At 30.4% G+C, this 17,170-nt stretch overlaps 1 protein-coding gene and 1 long non-coding RNA gene across 3 annotated transcripts; both read right to left on the bottom strand.

The window, feature by feature from the left end:
* Positions 1–3,775: 3,775 nt before the first annotated feature.
* On the bottom strand, positions 3,776–7,941 carry LOC108465946 (protein BRASSINOSTEROID INSENSITIVE 1-like). The gene has a single exon (XM_017766324.2). It carries the CDS (start codon positions 7,576–7,578, stop codon positions 4,018–4,020), a length of 3,561 nt encoding a protein of 1,186 aa, XP_017621813.2. The 5' UTR covers positions 7,579–7,941; the 3' UTR covers positions 3,776–4,017.
* Positions 7,942–13,714: 5,773 nt separating this feature from the next.
* LOC128286707 (uncharacterized) lies at positions 13,715–14,968 on the bottom strand. Of its 2 annotated transcripts, none has more exons than XR_008277341.1 (2): positions 14,610–14,968; positions 13,715–14,015 (listed from the first exon to the last, which is right to left on the bottom strand). It is a non-coding gene; the product is annotated as an uncharacterized LOC128286707 (long non-coding RNA). The 2 variants fall into 2 exon arrangements; XR_008277342.1 differs by having other exon boundaries at positions 14,579–14,968.
* Between the last annotated feature and the right edge of the window lie 2,202 nt (positions 14,969–17,170).

The raw sequence follows: 17,170 nt of genomic DNA on the forward strand, positions 1-17,170 counted from the left end.
TCTAATAATTGCTAAGTTGGTTTACATATATATACAAGTTCCACACTTGATTCCCAATAAATGTAGGACTAACGCTTTTTATTTTCCTCAACATAATTCACAAGTAGTTTACTTTGAGTATCAATTTTTCATTCATCACTCAACCATTTTGAGCATATGATATACCGTTATAAAGGTCTCATAAAGTAGAATATAAAATCATAATTTTATGATTCTACTCTTTACCTTTACCAATCGAGAATATACCTCAAAGTTTCTAAAAATTACATTTTTTTAACAACAAGAATACAATATGTAGAAATAAACCTAAACGTACTATATGTACAAACCCAAAACCCAAAAACAAAACCCTACTTCTCATAGAGTTCTCTAACAAAGGGGTACAAAATTCTCTTCATAATTATCACGAATACTCTTACCATATCTGCTACTACATCTTGTCGCCTTAAAAAAAAAAAAGGCTTTGTAGTACTACATCTATAATTACCTCTTAATTTGTCTTTCAAAATAGGGATACAAGACTTCTTTAAATAAGTTAAGATTAGAGGTCTAATTATACTAAAATACTCCTAGAATAATCAAAGTTTAACTAGGAGAAGAAACTCTATTTATGTGGGGAAACACGTCACTACGTTGCAACATCTCCATTCGTGTCGTCATAGCATCATCTATTTTATAACATCAAGAAGCTTCTCATCATGATATCGCCATCTATTTGATTAAAAATACGAGACACACCTGATAGTCTAAAATAAAACTTAGGTGTTCCTTCAATTAGGGTGCTGGAATTAAGAAAAACTTTAAAAGAAAATGGCATTCTTCAGCTGGGAGGAGAGGGTATCGATTTAAGAAACATTAAAATGGATTTATGGTGATGGGTGAATGCTTAATAAAAATTTTATATTTTAGTCTCACTTCTCATTCAATTCCATGCCACTTAATTCAAATATATATAATATCAAATCTTAGCTTAACAATAAAAATAATAATTTTTAATAAAAATTATTTCTTTTATTTAATATACATAGATTAATTTACTTATTTTTCAATAAAGGAAGTAAAAATGTAATTTAAGGGTTAATATAAAACCTCCTTTAATACTTTTATCATTTTATACTTTGCATTGAATAATTTTCTTAATTTTATAATTATATTGATAATTTTATTATTAAAATAACAAAAATTAAATAATTAATTATTTAATTAAAAAATTTAAACCCAGCGAATTGAGGCCATAATTCTAGTGAAATATAGAACTCCCAAACTCTTTTCAGTGGCTTCTAAACTATTTGTAGCTTTTCTATGATATATTATAATAACGTTTATAGTAATAAATTGAAGAAAATTAAATTAATTTTTTGGATTTAAAAGCCCGAATTTAAAGGTGATGCATATTTTATTGAAGGTAGAGTAAAATAAATAAAATAAAATTTCAATAATTAAAAAAATTATATAAATAATCACTTCATTATTAATAATTTTCTTATTAAATCATCAATTTTGAAAAGTTATATAATGGTCAACCGACTTATATTTTGTACGTTTAAAATAGTTAAATTCTCAATTGTTGGTTGATGAGAATTTTAAGTTATTAACTTTATTTTTTAATATTTATTTTTAATACACATCATTTTTATGTCATGATAATTAAAAATTATTAACCCAAATCACCCCACCCCGTCCAATCCCCTCCTCCTCCTCCTCCCTCCTCCCGGCTCCCTCCCCTAGTGCCACCATTCATAATCCCCCCATTTTATCAATACAGAAACTAACGACCATGGGGCAAACCGGAAAACTTTGGAGGTGGAAGAGAAGTCATCACCAATGGCTACTTCAATTCAGCCGAGAGGGATGAGTGGAGAGGTAGGGTGGGGGTGATTTGGGTTAATAATTTTTTTTTAATTATTATAGGACAATGAAATTATGTTTAATCAATAGAGTGTAATTAAATTGTAATTTTATGTCATGTTTAGTAGTATAAATTATAGGTTAAATTTTATCTATATACTCGGCATAAATCGTGGATTTAGTCTTTATATTTTAATTTTATCAGTTTCAATCCCTATACTTTTCAATTTGGTCATCTTAGTCCTTGTACTTTTCAGATTTTTAATTTTTAATTCTGACCAAACAGTTCAATTAAATATGTTTGGTTAAATTCTACTATTGATCTTATACTATGTGTAAAGTTGTAGATTTAATATATGTTCTACAATTTGATCATTCTTAGTTGCTATAACTTTCAAATTCCAAAATTCCAATCTTAGGGTCCATTTTATTTACATGTAAAAGGTTTTACGAAAAATATTTTCTACATTATACTGTATTTGTTTCACAAAAAATAGCTTGGTTAATAGAAAATAAACTATTTTTTAGTAAAATGACTTACCATTTTAAAAACTGTCATATAACTAAAAATGACATTATAATGAACCCGAATATAACAAAACATGACATTAAACATACGATGATATGTTTGTTGCATCAAATTTTAAAACATCTAAACTTAATGAATTTAATAGTCATTATTTAGTTAAGGCTAAAATTTAAAATTTTAGAAAGTACATGAATTGAAAAATGATCAAACAAAAATACACGGACTAAATTCACAAGTTACGTATAGAATTAATAACATAATTAACATAATTTGTAATTACACAACTACATAATTTTAAAAATTTTAAAAGATATTAATTAATTATTATAAATTTATCAATAATACTTCTCTAAGCAAATAATAAAATTTAAAATCTATTCATCGAATATAATATGTTAAACTAAGAAAATATCGACAATATGATTATTAATAAAATTAATAAGAAAAATAAACATCCTAATTACTTTTAACCTTCCATATTTATTTTTTTTCTTTATGGAACATTAAACATATACTCCTTGTTATCATCAATTTGTCATAATTAAATATAAATAACTAATAATAAATATTATATAATTTAGTTAAATTCAACAATGGGGAATTTGTGAGTCACCTAAAATGTGAAATTTAATTTTAGCTCTTTAAATTTGATATAAATTTAAGTTAGTAAATAGTAAAATTGTACTTTGGCCCTAAAATAATAACATTGACTTGGTCCTTTCAAAATTGTAAATATATAATCTATTAAAATAGTAAAATTGTAATTTAACTCTCATAAAAATATATAACTGAATTCTAGATCTAAAAAATTTTCTAGTTTCACTCTGGTTAAATTTAGTGTAGATCATTTATAATAAATACTATGCAATTTAACTAATTATTTAATAAATCAAAATGTAAGGAAAATTATAATTTTGTTATTCAAACAAAATTAGTAAAATAATGTATAATTGTATTTAAAAATAAAATATGTCCTAAAAGAAAAACACTATTATTATTATATAAAAATTTTAAATTTAAATTTATTAGACAAGGCGACGTTAGAAAATTTCTTTTAAGGGGACCGAAATTAAATTGTAATTTTAAAAATTAAAAATTTTATAATTTTTAGAAAGGTTAAAATATAATTTAAAATTTTAAAAATTTTAAAGAGCAAAAATAAAAAACGCAGCCCAGATAATTAGAACTAAGTGAAATTAAACATGTAATTATTTCAACTCTTACACCTCCCTTTAAAAATTGAAGGGTAATTAATTATATTGAAATCGGAAAAATAGAAATAAAAGAAATAGTAAAGATAAATCAGCAAGGCTGAGGGAGGCTCATTTTGAGGATTTAATCTGTTTAAAAAGGAAAAGAAAAGAAAAGCATAATAACTGGAACTGTATATTTACACAATTTATAGCAAGTTAAACAACCAATTTCTTCTTTGTTTTAATGTATGACAAGATTTTTGGGGAGGGGGATACAACATACATACATTAAATGGTAGAGATTCTAAGGAGGGGCAGTTTGTATGCCTTTTTTTTTTTTTTAAAGTAAAGAAGATGGAAAATTCTGTGGGAATTCATCATCACCACCTGCTTCTTTCTTCTTCACCTGCAAAAGAATGTTCTCTCTGAAATTTTTTTGGTTTTCATCTACTGCTTACCTTCTGGGACTTCTTTTATGGTCATGTCTACCATTTCGACCGAGTTAAAACCTCCGTCATCGGTGGCAATGGTCGATTGCGTGTCGAGCCCCGACCCTGCTTGTATCTCCTTGAACATTGCCATCACTTGAATCATTGTGGGTCGTCTCCAATGTCGATCATCCAAGCAAGCACAAGCTACCTTTAAGTGTTGTAAAAGCTCGATCTCGAGCATGGGGTCTTCTTCCATCAACTCTGGATCGAAGACATCACTTATTTTGAGTTTAGCATGCTGTTTCACCCATCCAACAAGATTGTTATCGCCAAAATCGGCTGAATCCGTAGGCCGTTTTCCCGTTAGTAGCTCGAGTAAAACCACACCGTAACTGTAAACATCGCCCTTGGTGGAACATCGGAAGCTCTGGTAGTATTCAGGAGGAACGTAGCCAGGGGTGCCCGCTAACGTGCTGACACTCAAATGCGTATCCACTGCATTCATAAGCCTAGCCATCCCGAAATCGGAGACCCTGGCTTCCAAGTTCTCATCAAGTAGGACATTGCTTGATTTCATGTCCCTATGAATTATATGAGGAATGCAATTATGATGAAGAAACGCCAGCCCTCTTGCAGCTCCAATGGCGATCTTCCTCCTTGCAGCCCAGTTCAGCTTGATCCCAGCTTTCTTTTGGCCATGTAGAACATCCTCTAAGCTTCCATACATCATGTACTCATAAACTAGAAGCCGTTCTTCACCCACCCTACAGTAACCCAAGAGTGGAACAAGGTTCCGGTGCTTGATCTTCCCAATGGTTTCCATTTCCGCTGTGAATTCTCGGTCACCTTGTCCACTGATATGTATTAGTTTCTTGATAGCAACAACACTCCCATCTTTCAGTTGGGCCTTATAAACATCACCGAAACCACCGGAGCCGATAAGGCTGTCATTATGGAAGCCATTAGTGGCTTCAAGAAGATCAGCAAAGGTAAGCTTCCGAAGGGGCTTTTCAAATGTGCCCAAGTTGATGCTCAATGCTTCTCGTGCACCAGTTAGCTTCCAGCTGGTATTCGCGGTGCTGGAGTGGGAATAACTATCCATATAAACATCAAGAGCAGAATCCTGTTTTTCCCTTCTCTTCTTGGTCTCCACAATAGCTACAATCACACCAAAGATGCAGAAAAGAGAGAACAACAATCCCATCGCCACACTCCCTGCAAGAGAAGCTTGTTTGCGATGAGACTTCCGATGCTCGGAACTCGAAGCAGCCACTGGATCTCCACAGGGAGGAAGAGGGACCCCACAGAGACCTGCATTGTTAAAGAAATCACTAGCCGGAAACGTCTCCAGCTGACCGGTTTCCGGGATCATGCCGGAGAGAAGGTTGTTCGACAGATTAATCTCACTCAGAAGAGTGATGCCAGTCATGGATTGTGGAATTGACCCTTCCAATCTGTTGTAAGAAAGATCAAGAATGCCAAGTCCCTTCAAGTTCCCAATCTCTTGTGGGATGTTACCAGAGATATCGTTGTGACCCAAATTCAGGATAAACAGATATGGCATCGTGCCGATCTCTTTCGGAATAGACCCAGACAGAAAATTGTACGAAATATCAAGAAATATCATGGAACCATTATTGTCGAATGTAGGCTGCGTGTGACCTCCATAGACTCTGTTAAAATTGCAAGGGTTTCTGCTGGAAATTCTATTCAATTGTTCCTGCCTGATCCCGGCGAACTCGAGCAAAATCCCGGCCCCGTGGCACTCTTTCCTTCCATCATTCTTGATGTACATATACCTCTTCCCAGCAATAAAATTGACAGCTATTTTACCAGATTGTTTGAACAACACCGGAGGGACAGTCCCATTCAACTGATTGGTATTAAGATCCAACCATATCAAGCTTTGACAATCACCAAGCTCAGGTGGGATTCTTCCATAAAACGAGTTATTACTGAGCTGCAGAATTGCAAGGCTTGAAAGTTTGCCAAGCCAAGCAGGTATCTCACCGGTGAACCGATTGTTGGATAAAGAAATCCAGTTCAACTTGGTGCAGTTGCTTAGACCTGAAGGTATCGTCCCGGTCAACTCATTGAAGTCAAGAATCAAGGTCTCAAGTGTCTGAATGTTACTTAGCTCTTGAGGGATTTCACCATGGAGCTGATTTAACCACAGCCTCAAATCCTTAAGCTTGGAGAGAGTACCCAAGCTGGTGGGGATGCTACCTTCAAGGTAATTGAAGCTTAAATGGAGAGAAACAAGCCGAGAACAATTGCTGAGACTAGCTGGAATCGATCCAGTCAAGTAATTGTTCTGCAAATACAGAACTTGTAACCTGTTTGTGGGATTTTCACACAAAGAAACAGGAATTGGCCCTGAAAAAATGTTTGAACTGAGATCTAAGACCTCCAGCTTCAAAAGACTTGACAAAGACACAGGCAAAGGGCCTGAAAAGTGATTAAAAGCTAAAACAAGCTTCTTCAAGGACCTCATATTCTGGAATACCTCAATGGGAAGTTTACCAGTGAAGTTGTTGGTGGATACATCGAAAGATTCCAAAGAAGAACAAGAAGCAAAGCCACTAGGAATCATACCAGAAAGATTGTTTGAAGAAAGATCCAGCTCCACAAGAGTTGCACAAGCTTCAGTCAGATACAGAGGAATCTGTCCTTGAAACTTATTACCGGCTAAATAAAGACGTTCCAATTTGGATATTGGTAAACCTGGAATCCGACCTGAAAACTGGTTGCTCGATAGATTCAAGAAGTTTAAGTTCAGACATGAAGAGATTTCACGACCAATGTCACCGGAAAACTTGTTGGCAGACACATCGAGGTGTTCTAAACTTAAACAGTCACCAAATGAAGGCGTCCCCATTGAGAAATTGTTCCAAGAAACGTCCAAAAACTTGAGTTTTTTGCAGTTGGAGACGTTTATGTCACCAGTAATCTTGTTTCCCTTCAAAGCCAAGAGCTTCAAGTCATTGCAACCACCGTGAAGAATCCAAGGGACCAAGTTTCCAGCCGACAGCTTGTTGAAAGAAAGATCGAGAACTTCCAAACTTAGCTGCAAACCCCTGGTTTGTTCTTCACCAGAAGACTCGAGTTTGTTGGTTGATAAATTGAGAGACTTCAAATTTGGGCAAGAACCCAAGGTGGAAAGGGTTGAAAGGGGACCAGACAAGGTGTTTTGAGACAGATCCAGACTGGTTAACAAGGAGCTACACTTGGATCCATAAGGGAAAGAAATGTTGCCAGAGATGTTGGCTTTCAACAAAGTAAGGGATTCCAAGTTTTCCAACGCTAAAAGGAAGGCAGCAACTGAGTGAAAATCGGTGCTCAAGGAGGTGTCACTGAGTTCAATAGAGGAAACCTTTGAGTCTTGGCATGTTACACCATTGAAGCTACAAGGGTCTTGGTTAGGTACCCAGCTTTGAAGCACAGATTGGTCAGGCAAGCAAGCTTTGAAGCTGAGCAGTAACTGAGAATCTTTGTTGTTTAAAGAAGACACCACAAGAACTTCAAAGCAGATAAGAAAGGGGACGGTGAAGGTGAGAAAGGCAAATAAAGGTCTCATATTTGTAGGGATGGGTGGAAGTTTTTAACTTGTTTATTATAGCAATGAAAACAAGAGAAACAAAGAGAGGTGTTTAAGGTATGAGCCTGCCATAAAAGGAGAGAGCTTTGAGCTCTGGTTTTACAGAAGAGAGAGAGAGAAAGAGAGAGAAAAGCTGGGTTTTTATGTTTTCTATTGGCTTTGAGGGCAATGCGGTTAGTGAAAGAAAGAGAAAAATGGAGTCAAAAGAGGAAGTGAAGACAGTAAGAAGGGTATTTATCAAAGTGGGGAGGAGTGGAAACAGCCGTTGTTGGCTCACATGCCATGTGACCCTCTACTCTTCTGTTTCTCTTAGTTAAATTAAATTAAAATTAAATAATGGTTAATAAATCTTAGTTCTAAATCTAACCAATTTAAATAATGGGTTATAATAATATGTTTGTCTCTCTAGATTGGTGATTAAGTGTGGAGCAACCCTTAATCTCCTACTTCAAATAAATCTTCTTTTTGTTTCACTATCTTTTTTTATGTTTGTTTCTTTATATAAAAAATCACTAATCTTTGATTTGGGTCATTTTATTACTTTCATATTTCATTAATTATTATTATCATATTTATCAACAAATAACGAATTCAATATTTTTTTAACTAAGCTCTTCATTCCAATCTTATAACTTCAAATAAAAATATTACTAAATTCAATTCGCTCAACCAATAACTCTAATTGTTTGAACTTGAGCTCGACTCATTAATTACCGAATTGAGTTTAATTTTTTTTGAGTCAAACTCGAACAACTTTCGAACACCGATGTCTTGTTTACTCCACTAGAAAAAACTAACACAAACCTCGAACATAAATTATAAAACAAATATAATATATATATATATATATATATATATATATATTCTTTATGTAACTTATGGTATTTGGAAGTTACATCAAAATTATTTAAATATGAAATTAAACTTCTTTTGACACAATGTTTAAAATTATTTACAGTTGCCCTAACATATAAATAATATAATAATTTGAGCGCATTCGAACCCACGTGCTTCTACATTGACAATAATATAAGTATCAATCAAGTTAAAACTCAATTAACTTAATTACACACTTAAGGATACATGTTTAACAACTATTACTTCTTTAAATTTGCTACTAAATGAGAATGTAATATGCAGTGACTTGTATAAGATTAATCTAAACTATTTATATATTTTTAATTAATATAGTAAGTTAATCAAATATTAATTTAGTTGAGAAAATATTTTAAAATAATTTTTATTTTAAGTATATTTATATCTTTAAATAATTTTATAATTTTTTTAGTTTGGGTGTTAATTATTTTGTTTATATAATCAAGTTTCCCTCATACTTTATGTGTATGCCTTAAGTGAGTTTTTGTTGGATTTTTTTATTTTTATATGATTCTTGATTTGATATGTATTGTATTGGTTTAATTCTAAATTATAATTTATCAGGCATATATTTATACTTATTTTATAATTATTTTATATTTATATTAGTAATTTTTAAAAATAAATTACAGATTTATTTTTAAAATTGAAAAAGAAAGAGAGAGAGAGAGAAAATTGAGTGCTTGTCTCTCTAGCTTTTGAAGCGTACGTGTGACCAAGTAATGGATTAATCCATCAATATAATTAATTGAGAATCCTAATCTCTTAATTCAATGGATTACTTTTTTCCTTTTAGGATTCATGACTATTAATCAAAGTCATTTTGGCATTATGTCCCTTTTAAGGGTTTTGCTAATCAGAATTTATTTTTAAGCTTTAATTTTATTAATAGTTGTTTATTGATGTAAATGTATTAAAATTTTAAATAAAAGAATAAACTATATCATTAATCATTAAATTATGAATAAGTATTCATTTTGGTCACTTAATTAAAAAATTACAATTTAATTATTAAAATTTTTAAAATTATTTTTATCCGACTATTAAATGACCATTTTTTAGCTGATCCCAAGTGGCATCATAGTTACAAAGGTAAGGCTGTATATGCCTCAATTGGTGATTCAAATCCCCATGAATGTATTCTCCATAATTAATATTATGCAAAATACTAGTATCTCTCATATGAGCTATTGTAAGTCTTATCTCCATCAACTGAGGTGCTCTCACTCCGTAAATCTTTTAGGGTTTTTAGCAGAATTGAGAGACAATACATTCATCATTGAAGAATTTGTCAACTCCCAAACCCAAACAAATAATACTTCGAAAACTTATCCCAAAAGAGATTCAAAGGTACCTTAAATGATTGATTATTCAAATCATGATTTAACTTTTGATTTAGTCATAGATTGTAATTTTTTTAAAAATAATCAACAAAAGTAAAAAGTGGGTAATCCTGTTACATTGAAAAAGGGTTATTAAGTGTAAAACTAAAACAAGGCCAAAACCTCCTCACCTCTCTCTTTCATGCACTTCCCTTTTTTTCTTCCTTTCAAACGTAACATGCCATTCTCCCACTGATTTTTCCTTTATATCATATTAATGAAACTGAATAAACTATAAAAGTTGTCACTTTTGTTTGCCTCAGATTACATTATAATCACTTATATTTGAAATATTATGTTTTAATCACTTACATTATCTTTTTGTTACAAGTGGTCATTGTACCGTTAAACCCCATTGTCTCCCTAATGACATCCTACATGACATTCCAAATGGGTTTTAAATGTCAATTTGGATGTTTAATTGCTGAAATGAAAATAGGTTTTTAATTAAATAAATATAGTTTGGACTACTGCGTAGGACTTCCAAGTTAGCATTTAAAACCCATTTGGACTGTCACATAAAACCACTGTTAGGGGGTTAACGGAGTTTAACGATAGAGTGACTATTTCGTAACAAAACAATAACTTAAGTGACTAAAATGTAACATTTCAAAACATAAATAACTAAAATGTATCCGAAACAAACAGAAGTGGCTATATTTATAGTTTACCAATGAAATTAGTTTTATTGAAATTTGTTCAGAATATTTTAATTATTTTTCTTAATTTATTTAATTAAATTATTCTCAATTTCAAACATCTAAAATCTCAGTTATCTAAAAATAAATTGAATTTTTTTATTATCCATTTGATAAAGCTATATATATAAGTTTACTGTTCTGTAATTAGATTTGTACCCTTAATATATTTCTTAAAATGAATGAAAATAATATTCCAAGTGATTTCATTCTTTTTTTTACTAAATAAATTTATTTCGAAAAATATGTTATCTTAAACTATTGTTATTACAAATTTCGTTAATATCACTTTACATAATAAATAATTATATGTTGTTTATAATTTTGAATAAACGAGAATTCAACGTTTATAGTCCTATAAGAAACCTAGATTTCATAATCACCCAACTCAAAATTACACATATTTTTCAACATTTTAATTTCTTATAATATTTTCTAGGTAATTTTATCCTTATAAAAAATTGAAGGTAAAAGTATAGTAGAGGTCCTGTACTAGGAGTTGGATTATATTTTTGTCTCCCTCTATTTAAAATATAGGCAAATTAGTCCATGTAAATCAATTTAAATAGCAAACTAGTCCTTTGTTTATCAAATTATATTGTTAAAAACTAGCCCTTATACATTAGCATGAGATACATATGTCATAATCTGGTTGTTCTATCAACCACATTGTGTACAAATTGCTAGAATTTTTAATAAAAAAAACTAAATTACTTTTTCGATCTAACTAATTTACTTTTTTTTTTTTTTGACAAGAAAGGTAAAATGCAATTAAAAAGTTTTCTTTTTACAATGATATAAAAAATTATTAAAATTTTAAATTGTAATGATAAAATAACCTAATTTATCTTGTTTCAGTGTTTTTTTTTTGGTTACATATTGGAATTAAGAAACATATATGTAAGTGGCCAATACAACAAAGAGATCCACAGTGGCAATACGGACTATACACTGATCTCGGTACTCGTGTACCAGAGAAACGAGCACTGACAATTATTTAATATTTTCCCTTACAGTATCTCCCACTCTTCTACCCGGCGCGTTTTCCGGACTCGCCGTTCAGCCCTTCTGTACCGAAGCGCATGAGAGTAAACATAAAACGACAATTCAGATTATTTGAAAGACCCTACCGTCTCATTCCTTATCTGTCGACTCAAAGTCACCTGACTCAACTCCTCATCTCGTCCCCCCATTCTTCAAATAATTGGTCCAAGAAAAGAAGATTAATAAAATCCTCCCACAAATAATTGGCATTTCCGTATCACGCGCTTTACTTCCGGTGGGTTTTGGATTTTCCTATTCGTGGATGTTTATGTTATTACTCCCTGTACGAACAACCTCACGATCTCTCACCCGTTGATCTTTTTTAAACGGTCATGATTTCATTTATTACTTTTAAGTGGGACCTTATTGGGAACAACGCAGTTGCCGTCATTCGTGTCTCTATCAGTAAATCTAACCTACTCTTACAGTTTAATCTTTATATCACGAATATACCCTTTATATATGAAGAATGTTAAGGGGCATTACAGTAATATCTTCATTTTGCGGGTTTTTACCTTTTACCAGTTATAGGTACGGTATGATATCGACTAAACTCATCGGTGTTTTTTACTTAAATCGCTACTTTATCAAATTTCATTTTTATATTAATTTCAATTTAAAAATATATTAATTTTTATTTTATTAAAATTATTTTAATTAATCTATTTTTATAAATTAATTGTATTCATTAAATTAGACCATTAAGCCTTTTTTTTCAAAAATTTTTATTAAAATCCAAAAGGCAAAGCGAAAAAACCTTGCTTTAAAGGTTTAATAATGGTGGGGTTGAAAAATTAAATGTGCTACTGTCTTTTTTCTAGGAGGCATGTTTTTCGATTGGGTTTGAAAATAGGTAAATTGCAGATCAGATGTTGTTCAGCCCAGATGTATAATTTATTTTAACCAAAATACTGTTTTTTTTCAATTTTATGTGATTTCTTTCAGAAAAGAATTTTAACTATAAAATTAAGAGTAATATATAGAATATTTAATTTGAAAAAAATAACTCTCAATTTTCTTCAGCTTTTTATTATTGATCACATTTTTCTATCGATAATCATTCATTTTCTCCTTTATTAGTTATTTATACATTTAAATTTAATCTAAAAAATTAGTATTTGTCACATCGGTAATGTATTTTTTTATTTCACAAGTAATTTTAAAATTTTACAACTTGCTTTTTAAAATTTTACTATATATCTATAGAACACTTGTCAACTCAATAAAAATCTATTGCTTTGTTAAAATAATGAGCCTTTAATAAATTTTCCACAGAGTTGGGACTCATTTGTAGGGTGCCACCAACTTGATAAAAATCTTAAATATTAGTATATATGAAAGAATAAAGGTATTATGTGAACAATTAAAAGGAAAAAAAAATTATCAATTAGTGTTAGGTACAAATGTAAAATACGTTGTACTCTCAAGAAGAGAGTGTAGATTCGAGCATTAGAGACGATCTTATTGCGAGGAGCAAATATAAACCTTAACTATGGACTATATATAAAATGGATATATATACTATAGCATTTTAAAGTTACAAAAAGGGAAAAAAATTCTTATATGGCGAGCTTATAATTTGTCATTTGTCACTATATTATTCTATCATGTGTAATTGTTTATTATATTTTAAAAAATAATTTCATCGGTTAACTAAATATCTGAAATTTATATATTTTTATCTTTTGGTTAAAATAAGTATAAAATATATAAAATAATAAAATACTAATGTTCATTTTCTTTTATTTAATAATTCAAAAACTTTAAATGAATGTTAAAACAATAAATAAGACATTAGAAACGCTACATATATTAAATATTTATATATTAGGGTGAGCTATATATATACACACTATATAATGTATATTATATATTTCGATTAACTACCCGGTTTCAAACAGAATCAATCGATAGTCGAAACTCCAAAAAATCATTAACCAGCCTTCAACCGATTAATCGAATTAAATTAGTTCGATCAGTTTATTCGGTTTTAGCCAAACTGCAAACACCTTTACTAGATTCCTTGCTTCTTATTTTTTTAGAAAAAAATATTTTTGTAATGGGCCAATTTAGCCCGGGCCCACGTTAGAACCAAAACCCAAAATAAATACCAAATTATTAAACCAAAAGTCCAAAGAATAAAACCAAACTAATAGTCTGTCATAAAGGTCCAAATATTACAACCAATATTGATACCCAATGCCCCATAGCCCAAATACAACGGCCCAATAACTGGAACAGACCCAAACGGCCCCAAAAATTGAGCCAAGTTTCGGCAAACCCTAAGTCACCCCTCTCTTCTGCGCCTCAACAGCAACTGGGCAATAGACCCATACCTCCACTACAGCAGTCCCATACCTCCACAGCCCTTGTACGCCACGCCCCCACCCCGTGCGCATGCCAACAGACTCTGTACCTGCAAGAAAGAAACAAAAACAGCAGCGAATGGAAACAAATATATTGTATATTTTCGGTTGATTTCCTTTTTCGACTATAAAAGCCCAGCTTTTAATCTTTGTAAAAGGGGGGCATATTTTTACGAACAAATACACAATAGGCAATACAAAAAAGCAATATTGGAAGGTGATTTCTCTGATCTAAATCTCTGGGCTTTCTCTTTGTGATTATTTTCTTGCTTTTTATTTATTTCGAGAGTAAATAAAAGAAAAGGGGAACACGAACACAGACGCACACAGAATATACACGCACAGAAATATAAAAAAAAAGCAATTAAGAATTTGCAAGGGTAATCTCAAGTTTTCTTTCGTTCTTTCTTTTTTTTTTCTTTTTTTGTTTGGTTTAGATCGTCTTTTAGTAGGTAAATCGACTCCAATGAGATCCCGAATACTTTAAGATACAAAAGTAGGGGAGAGGGGTCAAGTGGTGTTGAATCTCTATTTTATGAACTTTCTTCGTTTTTTTAAAAATGTATGAGATTTGAAGTTTTATTTTTTCTCAAGTAAAAAAGAAAATACTTACTAATTTCCTCAAGGCATGGTCGAATACTTACAGCAACAGAATCAGGAATTGTTTTGCGCGCCGCTGGACACCAAATCCGATGGAGATTCAGCTGCTTGTAAAAGGAACCCTAGCAAATTTAATTTCAAGGCTGCTGGTTTTTGTTAAAATGGATGGGTATTTAAAAGGAAAGGAAGGGAAAAATGGTTTAAAATGGTCTGAAATACAAAACAGTGCTGCCCATGACCATAAGGGTCCGCGCGTGGGCCCGAATAGAAAAATGGATCAGCGCCATGTTGTGTGAATGGGGAAATTGCGCGCTGAATCCTTCCCTTGCGCACAACCTTCAATTTGCGCCCCAATTTCCCTCCCTTATGTTTTAAAATTTAGCTCGCTAATTAATGCGTTGCTTCACTTTGATCCACGATCCAGTTTAGTATTATGGGCGCAGGATATTTTCACTTCTAGTGCCCGTACATTTGCACACGTGGCACATTGATCCTATTTTATAATTATCTTATTTGTAAATTGTTTCTTCTGTTTTAATTTTGTTTCAATTAAATATTATTTTTGTACATTTTTACATGCTTAATCATTAGTCGTGATATATTGGGTTGTTTTAGCTAGTTGAATTTTGTAATCTTTTCTGTTTTTGTTCTACTGTTTTAGTAATGAGTGTATTATTTGAAGTAAAATTTATTTTGGTTTGGGTATGCTATTAATTCTATGTTTTTTACATATCTTAAGGTTTATATTCTTTTGAGAATTTCATCTATTTTTATATATCATTTAAATTATTATTAAACTTATATTTTACCTGCATACATTATCAAAGCAATATTTTTTTATATAAATATAATTTTTAGCAAATTTGTATATAATTGTTTTTTATGTTATTTATTATATATATAATTTATACTAACTTTAAGTTAATTTTATAATTCATTTATTTATTCTATATTATTTTAATATTCAATTCTTTTAAAAATGTCTTCACATGAATATAATACATATTAAACTATTTTTATTATAGTATGAGTTATTAATTTCGTGTAACTTACGTAAATATTTTTATGCATATATCATCTTTTAAATTTATTCATGTGTATAATATATATTTTTAAGGACCATATTTTAAATTGCATAATTCACTTATTGTATATATTTTCATATTTTATTACCCTTATGTATGTATTATTTATATGTTCCATCACTCCCAAATCAATTTGTTACATATAAGATTATATTATACTTGTTCTCAAAATTCTCTTATTATATATAGGCATATAGATATATATTACTAATCAAAGTATTTTGTAAATATGTTTTACCCTTTTTTGAGTATATGATGATGTTTTTAAATTTGCTTATGTATTAATATATTTATTTAATTTTTCATACATTATCAATTTCATATCATTTTTTAAAACAAATATTTCCAAATATATATATACATATGGGTTTTACGAAGATATTATGTGTAGAAGCCCAAATTGCTCGGGCCCGATTTCATCAAAACCCAACCAAACCTCTAAACCCACTAAAACCCTTAACTCATGACCCATTTACATCTACCCAAACCCATTACAAAACCTAAATATTAAACCCAATTCAAAAGCCCATTAAGCCCCTCCAAAAAAAAAAAAAAAAAAAAACCTAACCCAAAAAAAAAAAGAAGAAGAAAAAAAAAACCTAACCCAAAAAAAAAAAAAAAACCCTAGCCACCTAACCACTTTCCCACTTGCCCCATTTTTCCTCCCATTTTTGATATCCATTGTCTACCACCACCACCTACAAAATAGAAAAAGAAATAATAGAAAATCATGTAAAAAATGGCTATAAAAAGCCATTCAAAAATCATGTAAGAAAAAAGGAGGAGGGGGGATTTTTAGAAAGATTGAAAAAGGAAAAAACACAAAAATCCTTTCAAATTTTGAACACAAAAAAAAATCAATAAAAAGGTTGCATTTTTTCTTTTTTCCTTTTCTTTCGAATCTTTTTTCTTTCTTTTTTGTGTTGTGTTTTTTTCTTTCTTTATATATACATATATTGTTAAGAATTTTTTTCCGCCACCATGGGCGGTGGCAGCGCCGACGATGGTGGCGACCGACGATCGACCGTGACCGCCCCCTTAGCCGGATTTCCTTTTCCCCTCCTTCTCTCTTCTTTCCCCTTCTTTTTTTAGGTATTTTATATGTATTATGTATATATTTTTAATGCCATTAGTTATATATTTCTTATGTATATATTCTTAAATACTATTATATACATATATATATATATATATATATATATATATATATATTTTAAATACCATATTGTGTATATATTATTATTACAAATTATTACTATTGCTAGTATTATTATAACTATTATTATATTAGTGTATATTTTATGTACATATGTATATATATATATATATATATTTTTTTTGCACATATCATCATTTTATATTATTGTTGTAAATTTTTATGTATATATTTTTTATATACGTTTCCTAATATTTTCTTTTATTGTAGATATTATTATTACTATTATTACATATTTTTATTATATGCACATATATATATGTATTTTTATGTACATATTATTATTTTATATTATTATTACCAA

This window comes from Gossypium arboreum, chromosome 2 (genome assembly GCF_025698485.1).
Source record: "Gossypium arboreum isolate Shixiya-1 chromosome 2, ASM2569848v2, whole genome shotgun sequence".
Taxonomy (NCBI): Eukaryota; Viridiplantae; Streptophyta; class Magnoliopsida; order Malvales; family Malvaceae; genus Gossypium; species Gossypium arboreum.

Bases quoted from the DNA above. Each gene is read 5' to 3' on its own strand.
- LOC108465946 (XM_017766324.2), bottom strand. From the start codon at position 7,578: ATGAGACCTTTATTTGCCTTTCTCACCTTCACCGTCCCCTTTCTTATC.